The 25,976-nt window shown below is 43.5% G+C and overlaps 1 protein-coding gene across 1 annotated transcript in view; it reads left to right on the forward strand.

The window, feature by feature from the left end:
• Positions 1-21,953, forward strand: part of IRF3 (interferon regulatory factor 3) — a 52,892-nt gene extending 30,939 nt beyond the window's left edge. The window contains exons 6-10 of the mRNA XM_063942563.1: positions 255-410; positions 2,380-2,463; positions 6,464-6,829; positions 13,566-13,684; positions 17,975-21,953. Of these exons, the coding sequence (XP_063798633.1) occupies positions 255-410; positions 2,380-2,463; positions 6,464-6,829; positions 13,566-13,684; positions 17,975-18,145 (896 nt within the window). The 3' untranslated portion in view covers positions 18,146-21,953. The remainder of the gene's footprint in view (positions 1-254; positions 411-2,379; positions 2,464-6,463; positions 6,830-13,565; positions 13,685-17,974) is intronic.
• Positions 21,954-25,976: the final 4,023 nt, after the last annotated feature.

Raw genomic sequence — 25,976 nt, forward strand, 5'->3', positions numbered from 1 at the left:
AGAGGTAAGCGTTCAGTGTTTGATGGGTCTGGATCCCTCTTAGAATAGTGGTCACTAGCCAATTGCACCTGAGAAGCTATGAAACCCAAACAGATTTTAGTTGCTCTCACCAACTCTAGGGGTTGGTGACACTGGCTATCAGAATTGCTATTGGGTGTCCCATAGGTACATTTGGTCAGTGGAACCATTTTTTTTTTTTTGCTTATATTACTGTTTCGATAATATTAACTGTAACTTTGTTTATTGCTTCCCAGACTTGTACCTATCTCCGGAAGACTTCCACAACTCTCCAGGACCAACGTCTCAGGCCTGGTGTGATAACATCTTATCTCCGGGTATGTTTATGGGGGACACTAGCTCGGTATGCCCCACTCACCTCTCACCCTGTCCAGTTAACGAAGAGCAGCCTGGTAAGTACTGTTTAATATGACAAATGATAAAACATATTTACTGTTATCACATAACAAAACATTGCAGAGCCAAGAAAAATTGTAGGGTCCCATCAGCTGAAGTCTAAAGACAAATGGGAGTAATGTATCCAGCCTTTGAGAGAGATAAAGCGAAGAGACAAAGTACCAGCCAATCAGCTTTTAACTGCAATGTTATAGGCTGTGCTTGAAAAGTGTCAGGTTGGTACTTTACTTCTCTCCAAGGTTCCATACATCTCCCACAATGTATGTTGCCCTCTTCTCGTGTCATGGTTAATAGCTGGGTGCTTCCATTATCTCTAACTATGCCTCTGCCAAATTCACTACAGGTTATCTAAAATGTAAATATAATATTGGACTGCACACCCTTATTCCTAACATAATGATAGTTGCTATCATGCTGAGACTTGTAGTCGCACACAGAAAGAAAGAAAATGCAGATGCACACTCCATAGTACCAAGCACTGCTATTCAGAATGATTCTAAAAATCTCTGCAATCTAACATTGAGATGCTTGGCATAATTTGTGGCCAAAAAATATGGGCCCACCAACCAACATTCGGGAGACCTTAGGTACCTAACTGTAAGGTTGAAACCCAGGACATGAGCCCCACCGAGTCAGCAGTTGATCTCTGACTGTCTGATGTCCGTTTATTGTTATGACAAACCTGTTTTGTCCTGCTGAGCTTTCTCTCTAATCCAAAAAACTCTTGATACATATGTTGATGTTCTTCACCCAACAGCTGTAGGATCAATACAAAACCAGTTTTTGGCTAAAGTGAGATGTCCAAATGAAAATCTCACACTTAATATTGCGTAAGAGTTCAAATCTTATCAAGTGATTACTTCACTCGTATAAGAAACTACACATGTACATATACTGTTTCACGTATTACCTGGATGTCCTTTCTTAGTAATTAAAAGCTCATCTGTCAACTTTAATATCTATTTATCTATCTATCTATCTATCTATCTATCTATCTATCTATCTATCTATCTATCTATCTATCTATCCATGTAAGGCCGCACTTACATCTTCCATATTATATCCACTGGGGTGTCGCCCAAAATACTGGGAAGTATTAATGTATAGAAATATAACGGGGGCACTCTCCAGATTTCCATATGAAGCAATCAATTTACTGATTAAAACTGAGTATGCAATTTTAATCAATAAATTGATTGCTTCATATGGAAATCTGGAGAGTGCCCCAGTTATATATATACACTGCTCAAAAAAATAAAGGGAACACTAAAATAACACATCCTAGATCTGAATGAATGAAATATTCTTATTAAATACTTTGTTCTTTACATAGTTGAATGTGCTGACAACAAAATCACACGCCTGGGTCTTTTCAATTAGAGACCCCTTTTCTCGCTTGGTAAATTAACCGTTAACTGGTGTTAACGCAATATAAGTTCTCGTACCTATGTGTTAGCAAGCATGCTCGCGGCACCCGAAATCAGAATATTTATGGGGGATTTCTTCAGGCTCAAAAAATATCCCCATTAATTGCAGCCTGCGGGCTGTCTATGGGGCTAATTGCATACCCATGTTGTTTCATTTTGCCCGCGGTGAATTACAGTGGCTAATTGAATTCCCCCCGTAGCCTGAAAATGATTTTTTGCAATATTTTTAATTTGTGCATCAGAATTAAATCGAACCATCAGAACCAAAGGTGTCACTATCTCAGTTGCGCTCAAAATATTTTGGATTTCGGAATATTTAGGATATCTGATTGTCAGATAAGGGAGAATCAATCTGTTTTTTTTTTATTTATTATTAATGTATGTTGTCTTATTTAATTTTTAATGTAGGGTCGTCCACAATGATCCCTGAATGCAGAGCAGCTGTGTACACTAATTGCTTGTAGACTTGTAACATATTTATTATTACATGTCATTAGTTAAATAAAATGACTTTAGTGTCCAATTCTTATCTTTGAAGGACAAGCTGAAGCTACTGCACTTCAAGAACAGGAAACTCAACAGAACACCATAATGGAACAGTTTTTTCCTAACAACACATTTGGTAACTTAAGATATCTACTCGTTAAATTAGCTTATCGCTTCTACCTTGTTAGCAGTTTGTTATATCTTTGGGGCCAATGGTCCAGTGAGAGCACATTTCTGCTTTCTGCACTTTGATAAGGTCATGATGTTGGTATTGGGTTCATGTGAACCTGAATGTTATTTACCATATGCATTTGTTTTAATGTTTTTAATAAAAATGTTGTGGTTTTTAACCACTTAACTGGCTAATATTGGAGGGAAAAAAAAGCTCATAAATTGTCGTTTATTTTATGATTGAATTAGGTTAAGAACACAGTGGGGATTGAAAGTTTGGGCACCCCAGGCAAAAAAATCATTTTAATGTGCAAAAAGAAGCCAAGGAAAGATGGAAAAATCTCCAAAAGGCATCAAATTACAGATTAGACATTCTTATAACATGTCAAAAAAAAGTTTGATTTTATTTCCATCATTTACACTTTCAAAAGAACAGAAAACAAAAAATGGCGTCTGCAAAAGTTTGGGCACCCTGCAGAGTTAATACCTTGTACTGCTCCCTTTGGCAAGTATCGCAGCTTGTAAACGCTTTTTGTAGCCAGCCAAGAGTCTTTCAATTCTTGTTTGAGGTATCTTCGCTCATTCTTCCTTACAAAAGTCTTCCAGTTCTTTGAGATTCCTGGGCTGTCTGTGGCGCACTGCTCTTTTAAGGTCTATCCATAGATTTTCAATTATGTTGAGGTCAGGAGATTGTGAAGGCCATGGCAAAACCTTCAGTTTACGCCTCTTCATGTAATACACCGTGGATTTTGAGGTGTGTTTAGGATCATTATCCATTTGTAGAAGCCAGCCTCTCTTTAACTTCAGCTTTTTCACAGATGGTATCAAGTTAGCGTTCAAAATTTGCTGGAATCTTATTGAATCCATTTTTCCTTCTACTCGTGAAATGTTCCCTGTGCCACTGGCTGCAATACAACCCCAAAGCATGATTGATCCACCCCCATGCTTACCAGTTGGACAGAGGTTCTTTTCATTAAATTCTGTGCCCTTCCTTCTCCAAACGTACCTTTGCTCATTCCGGCCAAAAAGTTCGATTTTAACCTCATCGGTCCACAGAACTTTATTCCAAAATGCATCAGGCTTGTCTATATGTTCATTTGCAAACTTCAAACGCTGATTTTTGTGGTGAGGAGGTAGAAGAGGTTTTCTTCTGATGACTCTTCCATGAAGACCATATTTGTACAAGTATCTCTTTATAGTGGAATAGTGTACCACAACTCCAGTGTCTGCCAGATCTTCCTGGAGGGATCGTGCAGTCAAACGTGGATTTTGACTTGCTTTTCTCACAATCCTGCGAGCTGTTCTGTCTGATATTTTTCTTGTTCTTCCAGATCTTGCTTTAACTTCCACTGTTCCTGATGACTGCCATTTCTTAATTACATTCCGAACAGAGGATATGGGCATCTGATAACACTTTGCTATCTTCTTATAGCCTTCTCCTGCTTTGTGAGCGTCAACTATTCTCAGTTTCAGTGTTCTACACAACTGCTTAGAGGAACCCATGGTGCTGATTGTTGGAGCAAGGTCAGATGAGTCTGGGCTTTTAAAACCTTTGAGATTGACATCACCTGGTCTTTCCAGACGATGATTGAGAACAATCCATGACACTGCCAGGTCTCAGCTGTCCAAAGGGGGCAGTACAAGGTATTAACTCTGCAGGGTGCCCAAGCTTTTGCAGACGCCATTTTTTGTTTTCTGTTCTTTTGAAAGTGTAAATGATGGAAATAAAATCAAACTTTTTTTGACATGTTATAAGAATGTCTAATCTGTAATTTGATGCCTTTTGGAGATTTTTCCATCTTTCCTTGGCTTCTTTTTGCACATTAAAATGAATTTTTGCCTGTGGTGCCCAAACTTTCAATCCCCACTGTATATAAAACTTATCGAATACAATTTTATTTAGGGAAAAAAATGTAAACTGTTTCTTTTTTTAAAAACATCGATGATCTATATATCGGTCCATTGATGATCTGAACATTGCGGCCATCACGATTTTACATTTTCCTGGTAGCTGCTCCCCTCTGCAGCTGCCGGGTGTACACAAGGAAGGCGGGAGCTGCTTTTCTACATTTCGTCAGTGGCAGCTGTGGGGTGGGTGGTGCAGCCGGGCTATCTGATCAGCAGTGATTGGCTGCACGGCAGGCACTGGGGAAGGGAAGAAGAAGACTGGGAGGTCTCTCTGAGATTTGCAGCTGCTGGAAGATTATCATCCAGCAGCCGCCAAGTGGGTGTTTCTGACTGGTCGCATCAGATGCGACCAACCATGTCAGGAAAAGCCCAGCCTGATGTGGTCCCATCTGATGCAAACATATCAGGCAAGTGGATAATAGAGATGAGATGCTAGAATTTTCTTGCCAAATTCATATTGGCACACAAGGCAAGAATTTGATTTTACCGGAAAGCATTGATTTTGCGTGTTTTGGAGTGCCTGTACTTTATATGCCACCCACAACACTGGGAAAATCGCATCTTGCCTTGTTTGCAGATAAAATCTTGGCAAAAATCTGAATCCGAGCCACAGATTTTTTACATTTTATATTTTTTGATTACTGAGACAACAGTATTTCCTAAATGGCAAAGCATCAGGGACAGCCCATATTTCTGATAATCTTTACTATAAAAATTATATATGGAGATTTCTCTTCCACATTTAAGCAGCAATCCCACATAGAAGGTTTTGTTTTTATTCTCTTTTAAATAGCAAGTTAATTTCCTTTTTAGAATGCATCTGACATTTCTTCTTAGCTGTTAACATAAAAATCGTCACCTCCTTTTCTAAGCCTCACTGGAGGACAAAATGTATGGTTGGCAGTGGCACACATGCCCGCAGCATGTCATGCGAAGGCAGAGGGATGAAAAGGAGGGGGAGGACCTTACAGACCAAAGCTCACTACGTCATGTGACTGTGATTGCTGTGGTAGGCACATGATACTGTGCAGATTTATAAATCATTATTAGCAGCCTGAAGAAACAATCCAGGAAAGAAACAACAAATTTTTTATGGGAATGCTGCCATAACTGAGTTGGAGGAGTTGGGTGTGGTTAGGGTTGTGGATCATAGGCTCGACCACACTTAGGTCGATCACTGTTGGTCGACAGTGACTAGGTCGACACCTGAAATAGGTCGACACGGTCTTTAGGTCGACATGAACAAGGTCAACATAGAAAAATGTCGACATTAGTTTTTTTAATGTTTTTTGGTGCCGCTTTCTTCGTAAAGTGACCGGGAACCCCAATAAGTGCACCGTGTCCCCTCGCATGTTCGGCCAAGATTACTATTCTCAATCGTAGTCCACGTGGATTATATGTAAGTATAAGTATGAAAAAGTTTTTTAAAAAACAAAGAAAAAAACGTGAAAAACTCATGTCGACCTTTTTCCATGTCGACCTAGTACATGTTGACCTAGTGACTATGTCGACATGTAGACCATATCGACCTAATGCATGCCGACCAATATTGGTCGACCTAATGACTGTCGACCTAAGTGTGGTCGACCTAGAGACCGGATACCGTGGTGAGTACGTGGTCTTTTATATTCCACACAGAGGGGCAAATGTATTAACCTGGAGAAGGCATAAGGAAGTGATAAACCAGTGATATGTGCAAGGTGATAAAGGCACCAGCCAATCAGCTCCAATATACAAATTGACAGTTAGGATCTGATTGGCTGCTGCCTTTATCACCTTGCACATATCACTGGTTTATCACTTCCTTATGCCTTCTCCAGGTTAATACATCTGCCCCAGAGTTTGTCGGTAGATGGGGTGTATATAGGTGGTTACTGTATTATTAGTTTATATGGAATTAATACAGAGGGGGGGGGGGGGGGAATCTTGACTCAAACTGAAATTAAAAATTCCGAAAGGGGCCAGTTTTAATAAGGTAGCAATGATTACTGGAAATTGCATAGTAACACTGTCTTGTTTAATAAATAGCTCATTCATTTCTTTTTCTCCCATAACAGAAACGCAATTTCAAGTTGACATTTACTATCGTGGGACCTTAGTAAAAAGCACCTTGGTGAAAAACCAGAATGGTTTCCACATCACTTCAAGAACACAGACCAATCCAGATAGTAATTTAGAGTCTGTTATACTGCCGCCTCCATCGCTAATCCATGACCAGAAGGCGGCTGCTACAATACACACTATTCTACAAAGCTTGGAGCAAGGGACACTGGTGGAGGTGCGACACGGGTCCATCTGTGCAAAGCGGCTGGGCAAATGCCGCAGCTTTTGGAGTATGACGGACACACCAACAACACACAAACCCAATCCAATAGACAAACAAGACTATTGTACTCTGTACAACTTTCATCAGTTTGTCAAAGGTATGGTCAAGAATCTTTTTCCCTCTATTTATTTGTCGTAGGGCTAGATACATAATCGCTTGGAGAGTGTTAAAATGGAGAGAGAAAGTACCAGCCAATCAGCTCCTAACTGTCATTTTTCAAATACAACCTGTTACATGGCAGTTAGGAGCTGATTGGCTGGTACTTTTTCTATCTCCATTTTATCACTCTCCAAGCGATGACGCATTTATCCCTATTAGTGTCCTATGTTTGTAGATGTGATGACATCAATTAATTTGAAATTTACTACGTGAAAATACAATACAATTTCTCTGACGTCCTAGTGGATGCTGGGAACTCCGTAAGGACCATGGGGAATAGACGGGCTCCGCAGGAGACTGGGCACTCTAAAAGAAAGATTAGGTACTATCTGGTGTGCACTGGCTCCTCCCTCTATGCCCCTCCTCCAGACCTCAGTTAGATTTCTGTGCCCGGCCGAGCTGGATGCACACTAGGGGCTCTCCTGAGCTCCTAGAAAGAAAGTATATGTTAGGTTTTTTATTTTACAGTGAGACCTGCTGGCAACAGGCTCACTGCAACGAGGGGCTAAAGGGAGAAGAAGCGAACCTACCTGCTTGCAGCTAGCTTGGGCTTCTTAGGCTACTGGACACCCAGAGGGATCGACCGCAGGACCCGTCCTTGGTGTTCGTTCCCGGAGCCGCGCCGCCGTCCCCCTTACAGAGCCAGAAGCATGAAGATGGTCCGGAAAATCGGCGGCAGAAGACTTCAGTCTTCACCAAGGTAGCGCACAGCACTGCAGCTGTGCGCCATTGCTCCTCATACACACTTCACACTCCGGTCACTGAGGGTGCAGGGCGCTGGGGGGGGGCGCCCTGAGCAGCAATAAAAACACCTTGGCTGGCAAAATAATCACAATATATAGCCCCAGAGGCTATATATGTGATAATTACCCCTGCCAGAATCCATAAAAAAGCGGGAGAAAAGTAGACGAAAAAGGGGCGGAGCTATCTCCCTCGGCACACTGGCGCCATTTTCTCTTCACAGTGTAGCTGGAAGACAGCTCCCCAGGCTCTCCCCTGTAGTTTTCAGGCTCAAAGGGTTAAAAAGAGAGGGGGGGGCACTAAATTTAGGCGCAATATTGTTTATACAAGCAGCTATTGGGGAAAATTCACTCAGTGATAGTGTTTATCCCTACATTATATAGCGCTCTGGTGTGTGCTGGCATACTCTCTCTCTGTCTCCCCAAAGGGCTGTGTGGGGTCCTGTCCTCAGTCAGAGCATTCCCTGTGTGTGTGCGGTGTGTCGGTACGGCTGTGTCGACATGTTTGATGAGGAGGCTTATGTGGAGGCGGAGCAGATGCCGATAAATGGGATGTCGCCCCCTGTGGGCCGACACCAGAGTGGATGGATAGGTGGAAGGTATTAACCGACAGTGTCAACTCCTTACATAAAAGGCTGGATGACGTAACAGCTATGGGACAGCCGGCTTCTCAGCCCGCGCCTGCCCAGGCGTCTCAAAGGCCATCAGGGGCTCAAAAACGCCCGCTCCCTCAGATGGCAGACACAGATGTCGACACGGAGTCTGACTCCAGTGTCGACGAGGTTGAGACATATACACAATCCACTAGGAACATCCGTTACATGATCCCGGCAATAAAAAATGTGTTACACATTTCTGACATTAACCCAAGTACCACTAAAAAAGGGTTTTATGTTTGGGGAGAAAAAGCAGGCAGTGTTTTGTTCCCCCATCCAATGAGTGAATGAAGTGTGAAAAAGCGTGGGTTCCCCCGATAAGAAACTGATAATTTCTAAAAAGTTACTGATGGCGTACCTTTTCCCGCCAGAGGATAAGTTACGCTGGGAGATATCCCCTAGGGTGGATAAGGCGCTCACACGTTTGTCAAAAAAGGTGGCACTGCCGTCTTAGGATACGGCCACTTTGAAGGTACCTGCTGATAAAAAGCAGGAGGCTATCCTGAAGTCTGTATTTACACACTCAGGTAGTAGACTGAGACCTGTAGATAGTGCTGCTGCAGCGTGGTCTGTAACCCTGTCAAACAGGGATACTATTTTGCGAACATAAGACGTCGTCTTATATATGAGGGATGCACAGAGGGATAATTTGCCGGCTGGCATCCAGAATTAATGCAATGTCCATTCTGTCAGGAGGGTATTAGAGACCCGACACTGGACAGGTGATGCTGACTTTAAAAGGCACATAGAGCCTTATAAGGGTGAGGAATTGTTTGGGGATGGTCTCTGGGACCTCGTATCCACAGCAACAGCTGGGAAGAAAAATTTTTACCTCAGGTTTCCTCACAGCCTAAGAAAGCACTGTATTATCAGGTACAGTCCTTTCGGCTTCAGAAAAGCAAGCGGGTCAAAGGCGCTTCCTTTCTGCACAGAGACGAGGGAAGAGGGAAAAAGCTGCACCAGTCAGCCAGTTCCCAGAATCAAAATTCTTCCCCCGCTTCCTCTGAGTCCACCGCATGACGCGGGGGCTCCACAGGCGTAGCCAGGTACGGTGGGGGGCCGCCTCAAAAATGTCAGCGATCAGTGGGCTCGCTCACAGGTGGATCCCTGGATCCTTCAAGTAGTATCTCAGGGGTACAGGCTGGAATTCGAGGCGTCTCCTCAGGCAGGGAGGCTGGGCTAGAGGCAATTCACAAGCTGTATTCCCAGCAGGTGATAGTCAAGGTGCCCCTACTTCAACAAGGACGGGGTTACTATTCCACACTGTTTGTGGTACCGAAACCGGACGGTTCGGTGAGACCCATTTTAAATTTGAAGTCCTTGAACACATACATAAAAAAATTCAAGTTCAAGATGGAATCGCTCAGGGCGGTTATTGCAAGCCTGGAGGAGGGGGATTACATGGTATCCCTGGACATCAAGGATGCTTACCTACATGTCCCCATTTACCATCCTCACCAGGAGTACCTCAGATTTGTGGTACAGGATTGCCATTACCAATTCCAAACACTGCCGTTTGGACTATCCACGGCACCGAGGGTCTTTACCAAGGTAATGGCAGAAATGATGATACTCCTTCGAAAAAAGGGAGTTTTTAATTATCCCGTACTTGGACGATCTCCTTATAAAGGCGAGGTCCATGGAGCAGTTGTTGGTCGGAGTAGCACTATCTCGGGAAGTGCTACAACAGCACGGATGGATTCTATACATTCCAAAGTCACAGCTGGTTCCTACCACACGCCTGCTGTTCCTGGGGATGGTTCTGGACACAGAACAGAAAAAAGTGTTTCTCCCGCAGGAGAAAGCCAAGGAGCTGTCATCTCTAGTCAGAGACCTCATGAAACCAAAACAGGTATCGGTGCATCACTGCACACGAGTCCTGGGAAAAATGGTAGCTTCTTACGAAGCAAAATTCCATTCGGAAGGTTCCATGCAAGAACTTTTCAGTGGGACCTCTTGGACAAGTGGTCGGAATCGCATCTTCAGATGCATCGGCTGATAACCCTGTCTCCAAGGACCAGGGTATCTCTACTGTGGTGGCTGCAGAGTGCTCATCTTCAAGAGGGCCGCAGATTCGGCATACAGGACTGGGTCCTGGTAACCACGGATGCCAGCCTTCGAGGCTGGGGGGCAGTCACACAGGGAAGAAATTTCCAAGGACTTTGGTGAAGTCAGGAGTCGTCCCTACACATAAATATTGTGGAACTGAGGGCCATTTACAATGCCCTAAGTCTGGCAAGGCCTCGGCTTCAAAACCAGCCGGTACTGATCCAATCAGACAACATCACGGCAGTCGCCCATGTAAACCGACAGGGCGGCACAAGAAGCAGGATGGCGATGGCAGAAGCCACAAGGATTCTCCGATGGGCGGAAAATCACGTCTTAGCACTGTCAGCAGTGTTCATTCCGGGAGTGGACAACTGGGAAGCAGACTTCCTCAGCAGACACGACTGACACCCGGGAGAGTGGGGACTTCATCCAGAAGTCTTCCAACTGTTGGTAAACCGTTGGGAAAGGCCACAGGTGGACATGATGGCGTCCCGCCTAAACAAAAAACTAGATATTGCGCCAGGTCAAGGGACCCTCAGGCAATAGCTGTGGACGCTCTAGTGACACCGTGGGTGTACCAGTCGGTTTATGTATTCCCTCCTCTGCCTCTCATACCAAAGGTACTGAGAATAATAAGAAAACGAGGAGTAAGAACGATACTCGTGGTTCCGGATGGGCCAAGAAGAGCTTGGTACCCAGAACTTCAAGAAATAATATCAGAGGACCCATGGCCTCTACCGCTCAGACAGGATCTGCTACAGCAGGGGCCCTGTCTGTTCCAAGACTTACCGCGGCTGCGTTGGACGGCATGGCGGTTGAATTCCGGATCCTAAAGCAAAAGGGCATTCCGGAGGAAGTCATTCCTACGCTGATAAAAGCCAGGAAAGAAGTGACCGCAAACCATTATCACCGTATTTGGCGAAAATATGTTGCGTGGTGTGAGGCCAGGAAGGCCCCAACAGAGGAATTTCAGCTGGGTCGTTTTCTGCACTTCCTACAGTCAGGAGTGACTATGGGCCTAAATTTGGGTTCCATTAAGGTCCAGATTTCGGCTCTGTTGATTTTCTTCCAGAAAGAACTGGCTTCACTGCCTGGAGTTCAGACATTTGTAAAGGGAGTGCTACATATTCAGCCCCTTTTTTGTGCCTTCTGTGGCACCTTGGGATCTCAACGTGGTGTTGATTTTCTTAAAATCGCATTGGTTTGAGCCACTTAAAACTGTGGATTTGAAATATCTCACGTGGAAAGTGGTCATGTTATTGGCCTTGGCTTCGGCCAGGCGTGTGTCAGAATTGGCGGCTTTGTCATGTAAAAGCCCTTATCTGATTTTCCATATGGATAGGGCAGAATTGAGGACTCGTCCCCAGTTTCTCCCTAAGGTGGTATCAGCTTTTCACTTGAACCAACCTATTATAGTGCCTGCGGCTACTAGGGACTTGGAAGATTCCAAGTTACTGGACGTAGTCAGGGCCTTAAAAATTTATATTTCCAGGACGGCTGGAGTCAGGAAAACTGACTCGTTTTTTTATCCTGTAGGCACCCAACAAAATAGGTGCTCCTGCTTCTAAGCAGACTATTGCTCGCTGAATTTGTAGCACAATTCAGCTGGAGCATTCTGCGGCTGGATTGCCGCATCCTAAATCAGTAACAGCCCATTCCACGAGGAAAGTGGGCTCATCTTGGGCGGCTGCCCGAGGGGTCTCGGCTTTACAACTTTGCCGAGCTGCAACTTGGTCAGGGGCAAACACGTTTGCTAAATTCTACAAATTTGATACCCTGGCTGAGGAGGACCTTGAGTTCTCTCATTCGGTGCTGCAGAGTCATCCGCACTCTCCCGCCCGTTTCGGAGCTTTGGTATAATCCCCATGGTCCTTACGGAGTTTCCAGCATCCACTAGGACGTCAGAGAAAATAAGATTTTACTCACCGGTAAATCTATTTCTCGTAGTCCGTAGTGGATGCTGGGCGCCCATCCCAAGTGCGGATTGTCTGCAATACTTGTATATAGTTATTGCCTAACTAAAGGGTTATTGTTGAGCCATCTGTTGAGAGGCTCTGTTATATTTCATACTGTTAACTGGGTATAGTATCACGAGTTATACGGTGTGATTGGTGTGGCTGGTATGAGTCTTACCCGGGATTCAAAATCCTTCCTTATTGTGTCAGCTCTTCCGGGCACAGTATCCTAACTGAGGTCTGGAGGAGGGGCATAGAGGGAGGAGCCAGTGCACACCAGATAGTACCTAATCTTTCTTTTAGAGTGCCCAGTCTCCTGCGGAGCCCGTCTATTCCCCATGGTCCTTACGGAGTTCCCAGCATCCACTACGGACTACGAGAAATAGATTTACCGGTGAGTAAAATCTTATTTTTATTTACCTGTCGTGTGTCATGTTCTGCTACTGCGGACTGCATGTTTTAGGCAAGTGAAGGTGTTGTTAATGTGTTTTCACTGTAACCGTCTCAGTTCATATGAAAGGGGGAGGGGCATAGACAACTCAACTGCCTCTGAAACAGTCCAGCCCTTGTAGCAGATGGCATTAGTGAGGTTTCAGGAGATCCACCATATCAGGAGAATGCTGTGACAAGTGTACATAGGCATCGGCGGCCATTTGCACAGCACAGAAAGACTGTAACTGCTGGTAACCATCCGGGGTATAGAGGGGGAGGAGTTTGACAACAGCTCCGAATATGGGATTTTGTGGTCAAAAGGATAAAGAGTCTTTCATGGGCAATATATATAGGAGCTGCTTTTTCCAGTGTGTGTAAAGGTGCATGTCTTGCTCATCATGCCCTAAACTGATTGCTGGATATGTTTAATGGGGATGTAGTTGGCATCCTGACGGACGGGATCCGTATGGTCAGTATACCGGGGCCGGAATCCCGACAACTGGAATCCTGAACATATTCCGGGTAGGGTTAGGATTAGGCTGCGGGGGATTAGGGTTAGTCTGAGGGGGCGCTGACGGGGGAGGGTTAGGGTGCAGGAGGGTTAGGGTTAGCTTGGGGGGGAGGGCGGAGGGTTAGCTTAGTTGAGCGCCCCTGTCAGGATATTAGGCATTCGGGATGCCGGTGTTAGTATTCTGACCGTCAGGATCCCGACTGCTGGTATCCCATACCCAACCTGTTTTAACGGTATATATTTATATTGTGATATACATTCAGTTCTAGTAATATAGGTGGCAGGTAAATTGTGCGCTGCGTTCCTCATTATTCATCCTTCTTCTCTTTAGAACTGATTGACTTCACAGAACAAAAGAGAACCGAATCTCCACAGTATTCCATTTATATTTGTTTGGGAGAATTCTGGCCGGATGGCATATCCTGGAAGAAAAAATTTATCATGGTGAAGGTGAGTCTCACAAACCACATCTAAGATATGTGTACTCTCAAGCAGGGGAGGAACTAGAACTTTGTCAGCTCTTCAATAACATTTTCAAGGGGCCCATGTTTCTCTGCTGCACTCCTCCAGTGTGGGCAAGCGTGGTGCTACACAGGGAACAAGCTGTCACAAATATCATCATACACCAGGGTCGCTGGATGCAAAATGACGGGCCCTGGCACAGGAGTTCTGACAGCCAGTCTGAGTAAGCCTTGGCTAACTCACATGTCCAAGGGCTGTGAAAGAAGCACAATAAATGGCCTATTCCTGCACCTGGACAGTGAGTCATCCTGGTTACTATCATCATCTCATCATTGAGGCTATATATTTTTTCTTATTAAGCTGACAAACAGCATAATTCATAGGAAGACGCAATGCCCATGTTTGCGAAGTTGAGCGATTATCTGCTTCTTTGCATGTGAGAAAAGTCCAGAAAACCCCACAGGTGCTTGTGTTTCCCTGGCTGTAGGCCTGATTCAGAGATGTGTAGGGAAGTGGCTCTGCTATACCGTACTACTAACATGCTATAGCTGCAGGAGGCGTCTGTAGGAAGAACTTCCTGCATGCACCACAGATCCAAATGCTGAAGACACACCATCACGTCCATCTGTCTCCATGTTCGCTGCTGGGAATCCTGCTTATTGCATTAAATAACTCTCACTATGTGGCTTCCTACTGCCTCCAATCTCCTCACATCATGACCCTGCCCGTCACATGCATTACTTACTAACACATCACTCATCTCCTTGGATGGAGATAAAGTGGACAGAGATAAAGGACCAGCCAGTCAGCACCCAACCGTCATGTTACAGGCTGTGTTTGAAAAATGACAGCTAGGAGCTGGTTGGCTGGTACTTGATTTATGTCCACTTTATCTCCATCCAAGGCTAAGTAAATGGACCCCTAAGTGTTATAATTGAACCCTGCAGCAGCACAGTAGGGATGTGACTCCACTTTATCTCCATCCAAGGCTAAGTAAATGGACCCCTAAGTGTTATAATGGAACCCTGCAGCAGCACAGTAGGGATGTGACTCCACTTTATCTCCATCCAAGGCTAAGTAAATGGACCCCTAAGTGTTATAATTGAACCCTGCAGCAGCACAGTAGGGATGTGACTCCACTTTATCTCCATCCAAGGCTAAGTAAATGGACCCCTAAGTGTTATAATTGAACCCTGCAGCAGCACAGTAGGGATGTGACTCCACTTTATCTCCATCCAAGGCTAAGTAAATGGACCCCTAAGTGTTATAATTGAACCCTGCAGCAGCACAGTAGGGATGTGACTCCACTTTATCTCCATCCAAGGCTAAGTAAATGGAACCCTTAGTGTTATAATGGAACCCTGCAGCAGCACAGTAGGGATGTGAATCTCTATTTGATGCAGGAAGATTGTGGTGCCAAATGCACCTCTGACTCGCTCATCTGATATAGATACTGTAAGTGCCAAGACCCACGCTGGCAGTGCAGATACTGAGCAAGTCACTTGCACTGTTCCAATATCCGATCACCCTGTCCTGTTTGTACCAGCACAATTTTAGCTATGGCAGGTATCTCCCCCCCCCCCCCCACCCTCCATAAGTTTTGCTGTGTTTCACGGCACTCATCCAACCTGCAGAATGCAGTTCAGATTGAGTTCAGTAATGTAGCACAGCCTAAGAACATGTGACTGTGGGGCAAAGTAGACGCTTTGCTTGGTAACTTGTGTATAAGTCTCAATATAAAATAGTGCTGCCTATAGCCACTATTGCCATTGTGTTCATGATGACACTATGGACATTTGGGGAGTAGAGATGACCCAGTGGAATATAGCCTTAAATGCACTGCCAAACCAGACAACACACCAGAATGATGTAACATCATCATCAAAGCCTATTCCACTGTCAACCTTAATTTGCAGAAAATTACTCAATTCATCATATCAATCAGTATATGTTCATAATGTCAGCAATAGAATGTCAGCAGACGATTATTGAATGATTTTAGGGTTAGGGCTAGGCTATGATTATGGTTAGGGCTGGGCTATGATTATGGTTAGGGCTAGGCTATGATTAGGGTTAGGGCTAGGCTATGATTATGGTTAGGGCTGGGCTATGATTATGGTTAGGGCTAGGTTATGATTAGGGTTAGGGCTGGGCTATGATTATGGTTAGGGCTGGGCTATAATTATGGTTAGGGCTAGGCTATGATTAGGGTTAGGGCTAGGCTATGATTAAGGTTAGGGCTAGGCTATGATTAGGGTTAGGGCTAGGCTATGATTAAGGTTAGGGCTAGGCTATGATTAGGGTTTCGTGCTATGCTATGATTAGGGTTAGGGCTGGGCTGTGATTAGGGTTAGGGCTAGGCTATGATTAGGGTTAGGGCTGGGCTATGATTATGGTTTGGGCTAGGCTATGATTAGGGTTAGGGCTAGACTATGATTAAGGTTAGGGCTAGGCTATGATTAAGGTTAGGGCTAGGCTATGATTAGGGTTAGGGCTGGGCTATGATTAGGGTTAGGGCTGGGCTATGATTAAAGTTAGGGCTAGGCTATGACTAGGGTTAGGATTAGAGATATTCACCTCTAGAGCAGACAGACACCTGCTCGACATGCTGCTTATTGACAATATTATGTCAATGGCGACAATGACTATTGACATGGGACATGTGGACCTCTCATCCATGTTAACATTCAGAATGTCAACAAATTCTTCCATACCCTGTCAATCTATTCATCTGTTCCTAGAAATCATTCCTTGAGTTTATGTTAAAGATATTAATAATAATACTAAAAACTTAAATAATATTTTCAAAAGCCTTTCCCTCCCCATTGATGCCTATTGTCACAAATTGTTTGGCCTTCTAGTTGCCAGCCACACTTGTTTCCACAGATCATCTTATTGGTTTTGATAAAGTGGAGAGAGATAAAGTGCCAACCAACCAACCAGCTCCTAACTGTCTTTTTTTAAACACAGCCTGTAATATGACAGTTAGGAGCTGATTGGCTGGTACTTTATCTGAGTCAACTTTATCTCTCTCCAAAGCTTAGTATATAGACCCCACAGTGGCATGATCCTACAGGTAAATCATGTCCCTCAGATAATCCTCTTTATCCCAGTTACAACTCACATAGGGCGGGATGTACTGTGTTTGTCTATACAGTTGTATTATCAAGCACGGCAAGTTAAGCAGTTTTAGGAGACTTTCTAGGTGGCAGTGTCTTCACTTCATCACGCTCCTGCAAGGATTAAGGACTATAGAGTTTCTGGCATCTACTGATAAAACATACTCCCCTACTCTTTCAGAATGTCCGGGAGACACCTGAATCTCGGATGACTCTCCCAAATGCCCATAAAGGTAGGAAAGTCTCCTGGAGGTATCCTGTGGCCACTCGCTTTAACCTATTTCCCAATCAAAGTGGTCTCCCCACTTTAAAGTGCAGAGAATCCGCTTTTTATATCAGTAAGAGGAGCCACGAAATCGCGATCATCACACCATGTCCTTGCGCTGCCCACCTTGCTCGGCCACGCCCCCAGTCCTCCCACCTGGAGCCCCCTCCCGGAGGGACAGACAAATTGTCGGCAAGCATGTAGTGTGGCAATAATAAATAGTGCATCCACATGTCTAGAAACATAAGCTCAGATCTTACACCGGAGCCTTCAGCAACTTTAGTGCATACACTGTATGGTGTGTTTGACTAGAATCATAGCACCTATTTCATTCATTATACACAACTGTATTAAATGGGCAGGAATATAGGCACCTGGAGCCAATCAGAATTTTAAGATCTTAAGAGCGCACAAATTATTTAAATCCTATGGGGGAAATTTAATAGTCTGCAAGATGCAGGCATCGTCACAATTCCAGCAAGTCTGCCCGATGTTTTAAAGTGGCAATAATTTAATAGGCAATACCAGGTTGGTTTTGCCTTTTAAATTATTGCCACTTTAAAACATGGGGCAGACTTGCTGGATATGCAGTGATATCTGTATCTCGCATGCTATTACATTTCCCCCTGTATGTCCAGGTGTAGGCAAGTTTGTAGTGAAAGTTACAAAATTAACGCAGCCAAGCCCAACAGATAAACATCTGCTCAGAGAATTATGTGAGGATTCAGAGAATGATGTAAGGATTCAGAGAATGATGTGAGGATGGGAAGATTGTGATGTCAAATGTACCTATGAAACACATCTATATTCACTGTTTATTTTTTTTTATTTTTTTTATAACAATCAGGATATGTGTTTTTAATGTGAGTACATTATGGCGTCTGTTGTTTTTAGATCACACCAGTATCGATGCAAATTCTTCATGAGCTGAGTTACAACAGTGGAGCATCCTCCCTACGCAGCAGTGACATCAATCTGCAGATTTCGGACTCTCTCTCCTTCCGCAGCTCAAGCGAATTGCTGACTTTTCTCAAGGACTTCGAGGAAAGAATGGACTGGGATTAGTAGACCTAATAATCTGCGCCAACTGCAATTTTTAAATCCTACAAAGGACATTTTAAATCGATACAAAAGCAAAAAAAATTATTTGTAAATGATGGACACTAATTATTCCTTTAGCAGTTTTTAAAATAGTAACATGCTCAGTTGCTCAACATAAAAAATGTAACTGATGGATTGGGAACAATTGTGCTTCAGTCCTGGCATCTCTGCCACTTATTGGGGCAGATGTATTAACCTGGATAAGGAATAAGGAAGTGATAAACCAGTGATAAGTGCAATGTGATAAACACATTAGCCAGTGCACCTGATTGTCAATTTGCATATTGGAGCTGATTCCTTATGCCTACTCCAGGTTAATACATCCGCCTCAGTGTGCCGTGAGGACAAAGATGTTACTGCAGGGATATGTGCTCAGACACATTTACATACAGCATGTAATTTGTACAACGCTTATGTACGTGTTTGATGTGAATTTGGGTAAATTTACTAAACAGTGATAAGAGCGGAGAAGTGAGTCAGTGGAGAAGTTGCCCATGGCAACCAATCAGCACTGAAGTAACATCTATAATGTGCATACTATAAAATCATACAGAGCTGCTGATTGGTTGATGGGGAATATCTCCACTGGCTCACTTCTCCGTTCTTATCACTGTTTAGTAAATGTACCCCTTAGGAATTTATCGTTTTCAGCTGCATGGAAGTGCTCAGACACAGTGAAATGCAACACTAGGGCTGATTCAGCCCAACACACAGCCCCCAAATCAGTCGCAATTCACCAATGTTTTGGGGAATCGACCCTGCACCAGGGGGTCACAATGCACATGTGCTGTGATGTCACTATGACCCCGGTCACACTGTCCTGGACACTGCAGCCTGATTGACAGGCTGTGGATGTTTGAAGGAGGAGACGGTACCCTAAGGAGTATATTTACAAAAGTGCAGGGTTTCAGAATTGGAGATGTTGCCCATAGCAACCAATCAGATTTCACTTAGTAGAATAATAGCTAACATCTGGTTGCTATAGGCAACATCTCCACTTCTGAAAACCCAAGTAAATATACCCCTTAGGGTACCTTGAGGACCGAGTTTGGGAAACCTTGCGTAAGGATGAAAAAAATCACAAACTAATGGTAAATGCAGGGTGCGACAATTGTACAGAGCAAACGTAGGACAACAGGTGCTTACATCACTATGTGCCTTATTTAGAGACAGTCGCATATGCTCAGCATGATTGTGGCTCCCTCCTCTTACCGTACCTGGCTGAGGTAAGTCTGGACGGCGACTTGAGTCGTGGCTTCACTGTGAGTACAGAAAATGCTAAATATTGCAGCACCCAATGAAACTATATTGAAGTTCATTCCTGAACTGTGCAACTAGTAAATAAACACCCAGGTGGCTTGGAGCGTCTGAATTGCTCCACAAAACAGAGGCACATAACTTACTGCTTCTGCTGTTTACATGTATTCAAATACTGGGTATGTTCGTCACTTTTGCGACCAGTTGGACACAGTCGAATTAGCAGCTTCACAGTCATCACTGTCAACTTGACCAGGTTCACAGCTGATGCAAATCAGTCCCATCCAGGAGGCCATGTTTTCACATGCAGAATTCTCCCTTAATGTACTTAGGGGGTGAATCAGACCTGATCGCTGGGCTGCTAAAATTGTTGTCCTGCGATCAGATAGTCGCCGCCCAAGGGGAGTGTATATTCGCCGTGCAAGTGTGCGATCAGTCAGCGGACAGCTGCAAATCCGTTTGCACCTCACTCACCAGTGAATGGTTTTTACCAGTGTGTGCAGTCTGTGCGCAGGCCAGGACTTACTCTTACAGTGCGATCAGAATAGGCAGATTGGAAAACGCTTGTGTTTTTTCCTGACACTCCCAGAAAACGGTCAGTTGCCACCCACAAACTGCCTCAACCTGTCAATCAGCATGCGAATGGCTGTGTGATTAGAATTTTCGCACCAGCCTGTCGCTGACCGGCAATGCCTGTCGTTTGGTGATGCGCGTACGCATTGCGGTGCATACGCATGCGCAGGTAATCACTGATCGGCTGCTATGCGAAAACGCACGGCAGCAATCAGGTCTGAATTACCCCCTTATATTGTAACTGCAATCACATTCACCCCCACTTCATGCAATTCCATGTCCATTCCAGCCCCAGCCACCTAGTCGCAGAGAGACTGAACAGAGTCTCACCTTACACTTAAGACTTAGAGGCCCATTTATCATGGATTGCATATTGAATGCGATCTGGGCGGGATCTTACCACCCAGCATCTCATTGCAATGTGCGATTCTATCGGGTGAATGTATCTCCTGGCATATGTAGGGACAAGGGCCTGGTAAGGAGCCTGTCCCTGCAATGTGCTATGCCGGGGGTCCTGCGCATGCATGGTCACGTGACCGCGATGCACTGAGGCCATATCAGGTGGAGGGTTCCAGGGAACCCAGACGGAACGTCTTTCCACAATCCATAATCTACAATGGTAGCTGCAGGGAACAATATCAGGAAAGCATCCCTGATATTGATACGTTGGACAGCATTGCATCCCCCATAGAAACCTATGGGGGATGCGGAGGCGGCGGAAATGGAGGGATTGTAACAGGTATCAGAGATACGTGATGCGGTCCCTCCTTTATACATTCCACTTTTATACTTAATATTTGTGGCTAACCCCTGAACATCGGTGTTTTCGGGAACATAGCTACAAATATTTTATAATAAATGGGCACCTAACCCTGAATAAGGCTGTATGTGAGCAGCAAAAAGCATAAAAGATGAAGGAAATTGCTGGGAAATTTTCCACAAGTCAAATTGAACTATGAAATTTTCTGTTTCACCAAGGTGCAAGTTTCATGCAGCATAATCTTCAAATTCTGCTTCACCATTGGCTAGAGTGGCATTCCACGCTATATTTATAAAATCCACTATTGGTGTATCAGGGCGGTATTACGTCTTTCTGTCCTGTGATATGGTCCGATTATAATTAGGCAAAAGTCAGGGCAGGATAAAATCATTGCAGCATTTTGGACTGTACACAAATGATTACAGGAATACCGCGCTGAAAATCCATGCACGCGTTCTGCAGAGGAAACGTGGTTACAATTTTTAAAAATGTGCATGTATTTAGAAAGAAATTATTGTCATGTTCTATTGTCACTAATCATCAGTAATGCTAGCTATATGCAGAGGTGCAGCCTGAGAATGCAGCCTTTTACCTCATACCTCACTGATGTCTCTAGTTCCTAGTAAATTGATAGAATTGATTATATACTTGGATGACAAGTGAAATTCAATTAACATGTGAACAGTTTATGATCAAACGGTGTACAGGTTGAGTATCCCATATCCAAATATTCCGAAATACGGAATATTCCGAAATACGGACTTTTCTGAGTGAGAGTGAGATAGTGAAACCTTTGTTTTTTGATGGCTCAATGTACACAAACTTTGTTTAATACACAAAGTTATTAAAAATATTGTATTAAATGACCTTCAGGCTGTGTGTATAAGGTGTATATGAAACATAAATTAATTGTGTGAATGTAGACACACTTTGTTTAATACACAAAGTCATAAAAAATATTGTCTAAAATTACCTTCAGGCTGTGTGTATAAAGTGTATATGGTATATAAATGTATTATGTGCTTAGATTTAGGTCCCATCACCATGATATCTCATTGTGGTATGCAATTATTCCAAAATACGGAAAAATCCGATATCCAAAATACCTCTGGTCCCAAGCATTTTGGATAAGGGATACTCAACCTGTACTAACTTAATGTTAATAAATGTTTTAATAATTAATGTAACTTTGAAATAGTTTTAGTCTAGAATGGCAACAATGCAACAACATGACCTCATTCCACAATCTCGTCATCTCTACCTGTCTCAACGTCTGACACCACCTCTAGCTGCTCTCTCTTATGGAGGCTTCTACTTTTCCCATATCCCCAGACCTAATGGCCATCGTGGTGGCAGAGTCGGGAGCCTCCAGTCTTCCTTCTGTGTCTTCAAGGTCATTCCTACTTCTCTTTCACTCTACTTCTACATACATGTATTTGAGGTCCACTCCTTGCATCTTTTCCATCCTGGCCACCTTCATGTTGCTACCATCTACCGCTGCTCTGGTCCCGACAAACCTGCTGCCTCCAAAGTTCTCTCTATGTCTTCCAGATCAGCCTCTTACAATGGACCCCTTCCTCCTTTCACAACCGTGGTTACTCCATTGACTTAGTCCTCTCTCTCCTATGTGCTGTCTCCAACGTCAACAACTCCCCTCCCTTTCTTTCTGTTAACCACCTCCGCCCATTCAACATGACCCCCCCACCTTTCTCCTAAATCCACTCTTGTTAGGCTATGGAGCCTATTTATAACCATCCACATCCTTGGATGCGGATGTGGTGTGATTAAATCGCCCAAACTCGCACTGCGATAATTGATTACATCGCAGGAATGTATCAATTATCGCATGCAGGGCCAGCTTGCGAGCAAGCTCTGTCCCCGCGATAAACTCCGCAGCATTTGTAAAAAATACCCCGATGTCCTGCTGCACATAGGACTACCCCCCCTCCTTCCCCCCGCAGAATAATATACTTACCAGTCCAGGGAGCCGGTCCACGCTGCTTCTGCTGGGCTGCCGGGCGCCGGATCCTGTGTGCTGCAGTGACCCCCGGTGCTGTAATCGGACACACATAGCTGATTACTGGAGCCCTGTCCCCACTCAGCTTTCTCTGCCAGGTGGCAGAGAAAGCTGGGCAAATGCCTCCCTATCGCAGAGCTGCCCTGTGATCTTGTCATCCTGAGCTGGCGAGAATATCACAGGGCACACTGCTGTGTTTTTTTACCTTTTTTTTTTAGTAAATTTGGCCACATCGTATTTCCCATTATAAGCATGGGGAATGCGATGTGGATTACTAAAAAAAAAAAAAAAAAAAAAAAGTGAATTAAAGGGTTTGGAGCAGTTTTTCATGAAAACTGCTCCAAATGCCCATTAATACATTGGAGTGATACTAAAATAATGTGAAAAGGGCGTAAAAACACCCTTTTTCACATTATGTTAGTAAAAATAATGTCAATAAATGGGCCTCTAAATCTTTCCTTGTCTTCACCAACATTTATTTATTTTGTGTTTTACTACTGCAGCTTTGCTCTGCCAGTCTATAAACTGTTTGCATGTACTTTACCCAATGCAATATAAATACTTCTATAGGCAGCTTGCGATACCGATTCGATCGCGATGAGCGCTCCCGTGAGATCGGTACCGTAAGGTTAGATAGACAGTGCAGGCAAGTCAATCTTGACTATCTAGTACAAATTTAAGTCAAAATTGGTACTTAGTCAAATTCGTACATAGACAAAATCGAAAGTACAGATAGACAAAATATGTGCTATCTTTGCTATCTGGGCTCTGGGGGAGTTCAGGGGAAATTGCATAGTCAAAATCTGGCATAGCAAGGATCTCACTGTGTGTACACACCTTAACATACAAACTTATCAACAAAACTGCATCAACATACATCTCTTCATTTGTTTGTCAATATTTCCCAACAGAAACCGTCCACTCTGTAAGATCTTCACCAAATAACCGACTGACATCAACGTTGGGTTTTAATTGAAGCTGAAACCTGACGGATGATAAATGGCCATTTTTTTCACAGCTAGACAACTTTGATGACCGCTGGTAAACATTTGTTATTGTGTAAAACCAAAACCAATGGGTTAGTAAATTTACCCTCTAGAGTTAAAGCAACAAAAAATTTAAACATAAAAATACAAAATGTACAATCAATAATAATGTCACTGTATGGAATCCAAAAGCAAGGCGTTTCACGAATCGCAGTCCACTTCATTTATCCTGTAGCAAGCCTCATTTTAAACAAAGCCATACTTTATAATCCATAGATCTGTTTATCGTCTTACTGTAAGCACCTTTATATGTTAAAATATAATAATATTCCAGCTACAATTAACACACAGCCTTACCGTGATACTGTTTTTTTTGTATGTGACCATGCATACATTTATTAATAACTAGCATTTGCGCGCGGCTTTGCTGGCTTGGATTGCGGAACTGATTTTATAAAGAACGATAGTGCCAATCCGTTGCTACTTAACCTAACACCAAAATGTTGCAAGTAACATGACCAGTGACTTTATGATATGTTGATACTAGTATTGCGCATAACCATAATGTGTAGTATTAGTCTTGCGCTATCTACTGGACTGATGTGTAAACTGACTTCATGAGTCAAGATAACTTGCCTGATTAGTGATTGATATATAGTCAGATTGTCATGCGAAATAGATCTTGTATCTATATATATATATAATTTATATACCTATATATACATACATAATAATAATAATAATAATTTTATTTATATAGCGCTCTTTCTCCAACAGGACTCAAGGCGCTTTACAGACATCAAAAACAATACACATGATACAGAGGATTTAAGTAATACAGACATAAAAGAAAACCTTAAGCACACAGAAAGCATAATACAGGATTGGTGTAGGCATTTTGGGTAATAACTTCCAAGGGTTGTGTATTCCACCCTCACAGGTACCAAGTGCAGAAGCCATCTTGGGCGCTCAGCGTAGGATTACCCAGAGTGGAATAGTCTACCCCTAGAAGAGATGACACAAAATGGGGGTGATTTCAGAGTCCTACAGTTTAGAGTAGGGTTCCAACAAAACCACAAGGTCCATGTATTTTTCATCCCATCCACAAGTGTACCATATGGGGCAGCCATGTTGGGCGCACTTTGGAGGTTACACTGTGGGAGGTGAGCCATACAAGAGCCAAGTTCTTATATGGGAAAACTGATGCTTATGTAGTAGTATGATGTACCCTGCATGTAGGGCACAATGGAAAGGTGTGCAATCAGTGGAGGTACACATTACAGGAAAAACACATGGTGGGGTGGAAGCGAGCTATTGAAGGGAAAAAAAACAAACAAAAAACAAAACACACAATAGCAGGTGACTAGTGGCAGAAGTAAAATTGGGATAACATTATTTTGATCAGATCTTAGTACTGGTGGGTAGGAGAATGTGGGGGGCATACTCAGAAGCAATGGGGATGTCCCTGCTGAGCCTGGTCCTGGTGCTGTGCCCCCAGAGTTCCCTGTTCATCTTGATGGTTAGGCCCAGGGGAAGACTTGAAGTTCTCAGCCAGAGAGGTGGTAAGCCTGGTCTTGGTGATCTCATGTTAGAGGCGAGGAGAGGCCACATAAAGTTCCAGAGTTTTGTGGGTGTAACGCAGTCCTTCTGTTAATTTGTAAGTTTGTTTGCCTTCTGTTTTCCTTCGGTTTATCACAGGTATAACACTGCTATTGATATTAGCTGCCACTTGATAACTAGCCACTTCATACACTAGCCACTGCAGCGTCCTAATAGGCCTGGCGTCCTATACTATACTGAATAAGTAAGTCTACAAACACATGTTCTTTGTGATTACAACCCCCTCCCCCACACAGCAACCCTCCACCAAAAGGTGTTAATCAACTGCCAAATGTGAGGTTTGTAAACCCCAGTCAATCAAAGTTTTTGCTGACTACAGATATTAATTCACTTAAACAATTTACCAAATATATCTTTTAGCAAGACACAAACAGTGGTCAGCACTCTGCATTAGTTACCAAATATATCTTTTAGCAAGACACAAACAGTGGTCAGCACTCTGCATTAGTTACCAAATATATCTTTTAGCAAGACATACATATATATATATATATATATATACTGTGTGTGTGTGTGTTTGTGTATATATATATATATATATATATATCTATGGAGAGTAAGCGGCGGCACTCAGCAGACTTC

Source organism: Pseudophryne corroboree, chromosome 10, assembly GCF_028390025.1.
Source record: "Pseudophryne corroboree isolate aPseCor3 chromosome 10, aPseCor3.hap2, whole genome shotgun sequence".
In the NCBI taxonomy this organism is placed as follows: Eukaryota; Metazoa; Chordata; class Amphibia; order Anura; family Myobatrachidae; genus Pseudophryne; species Pseudophryne corroboree.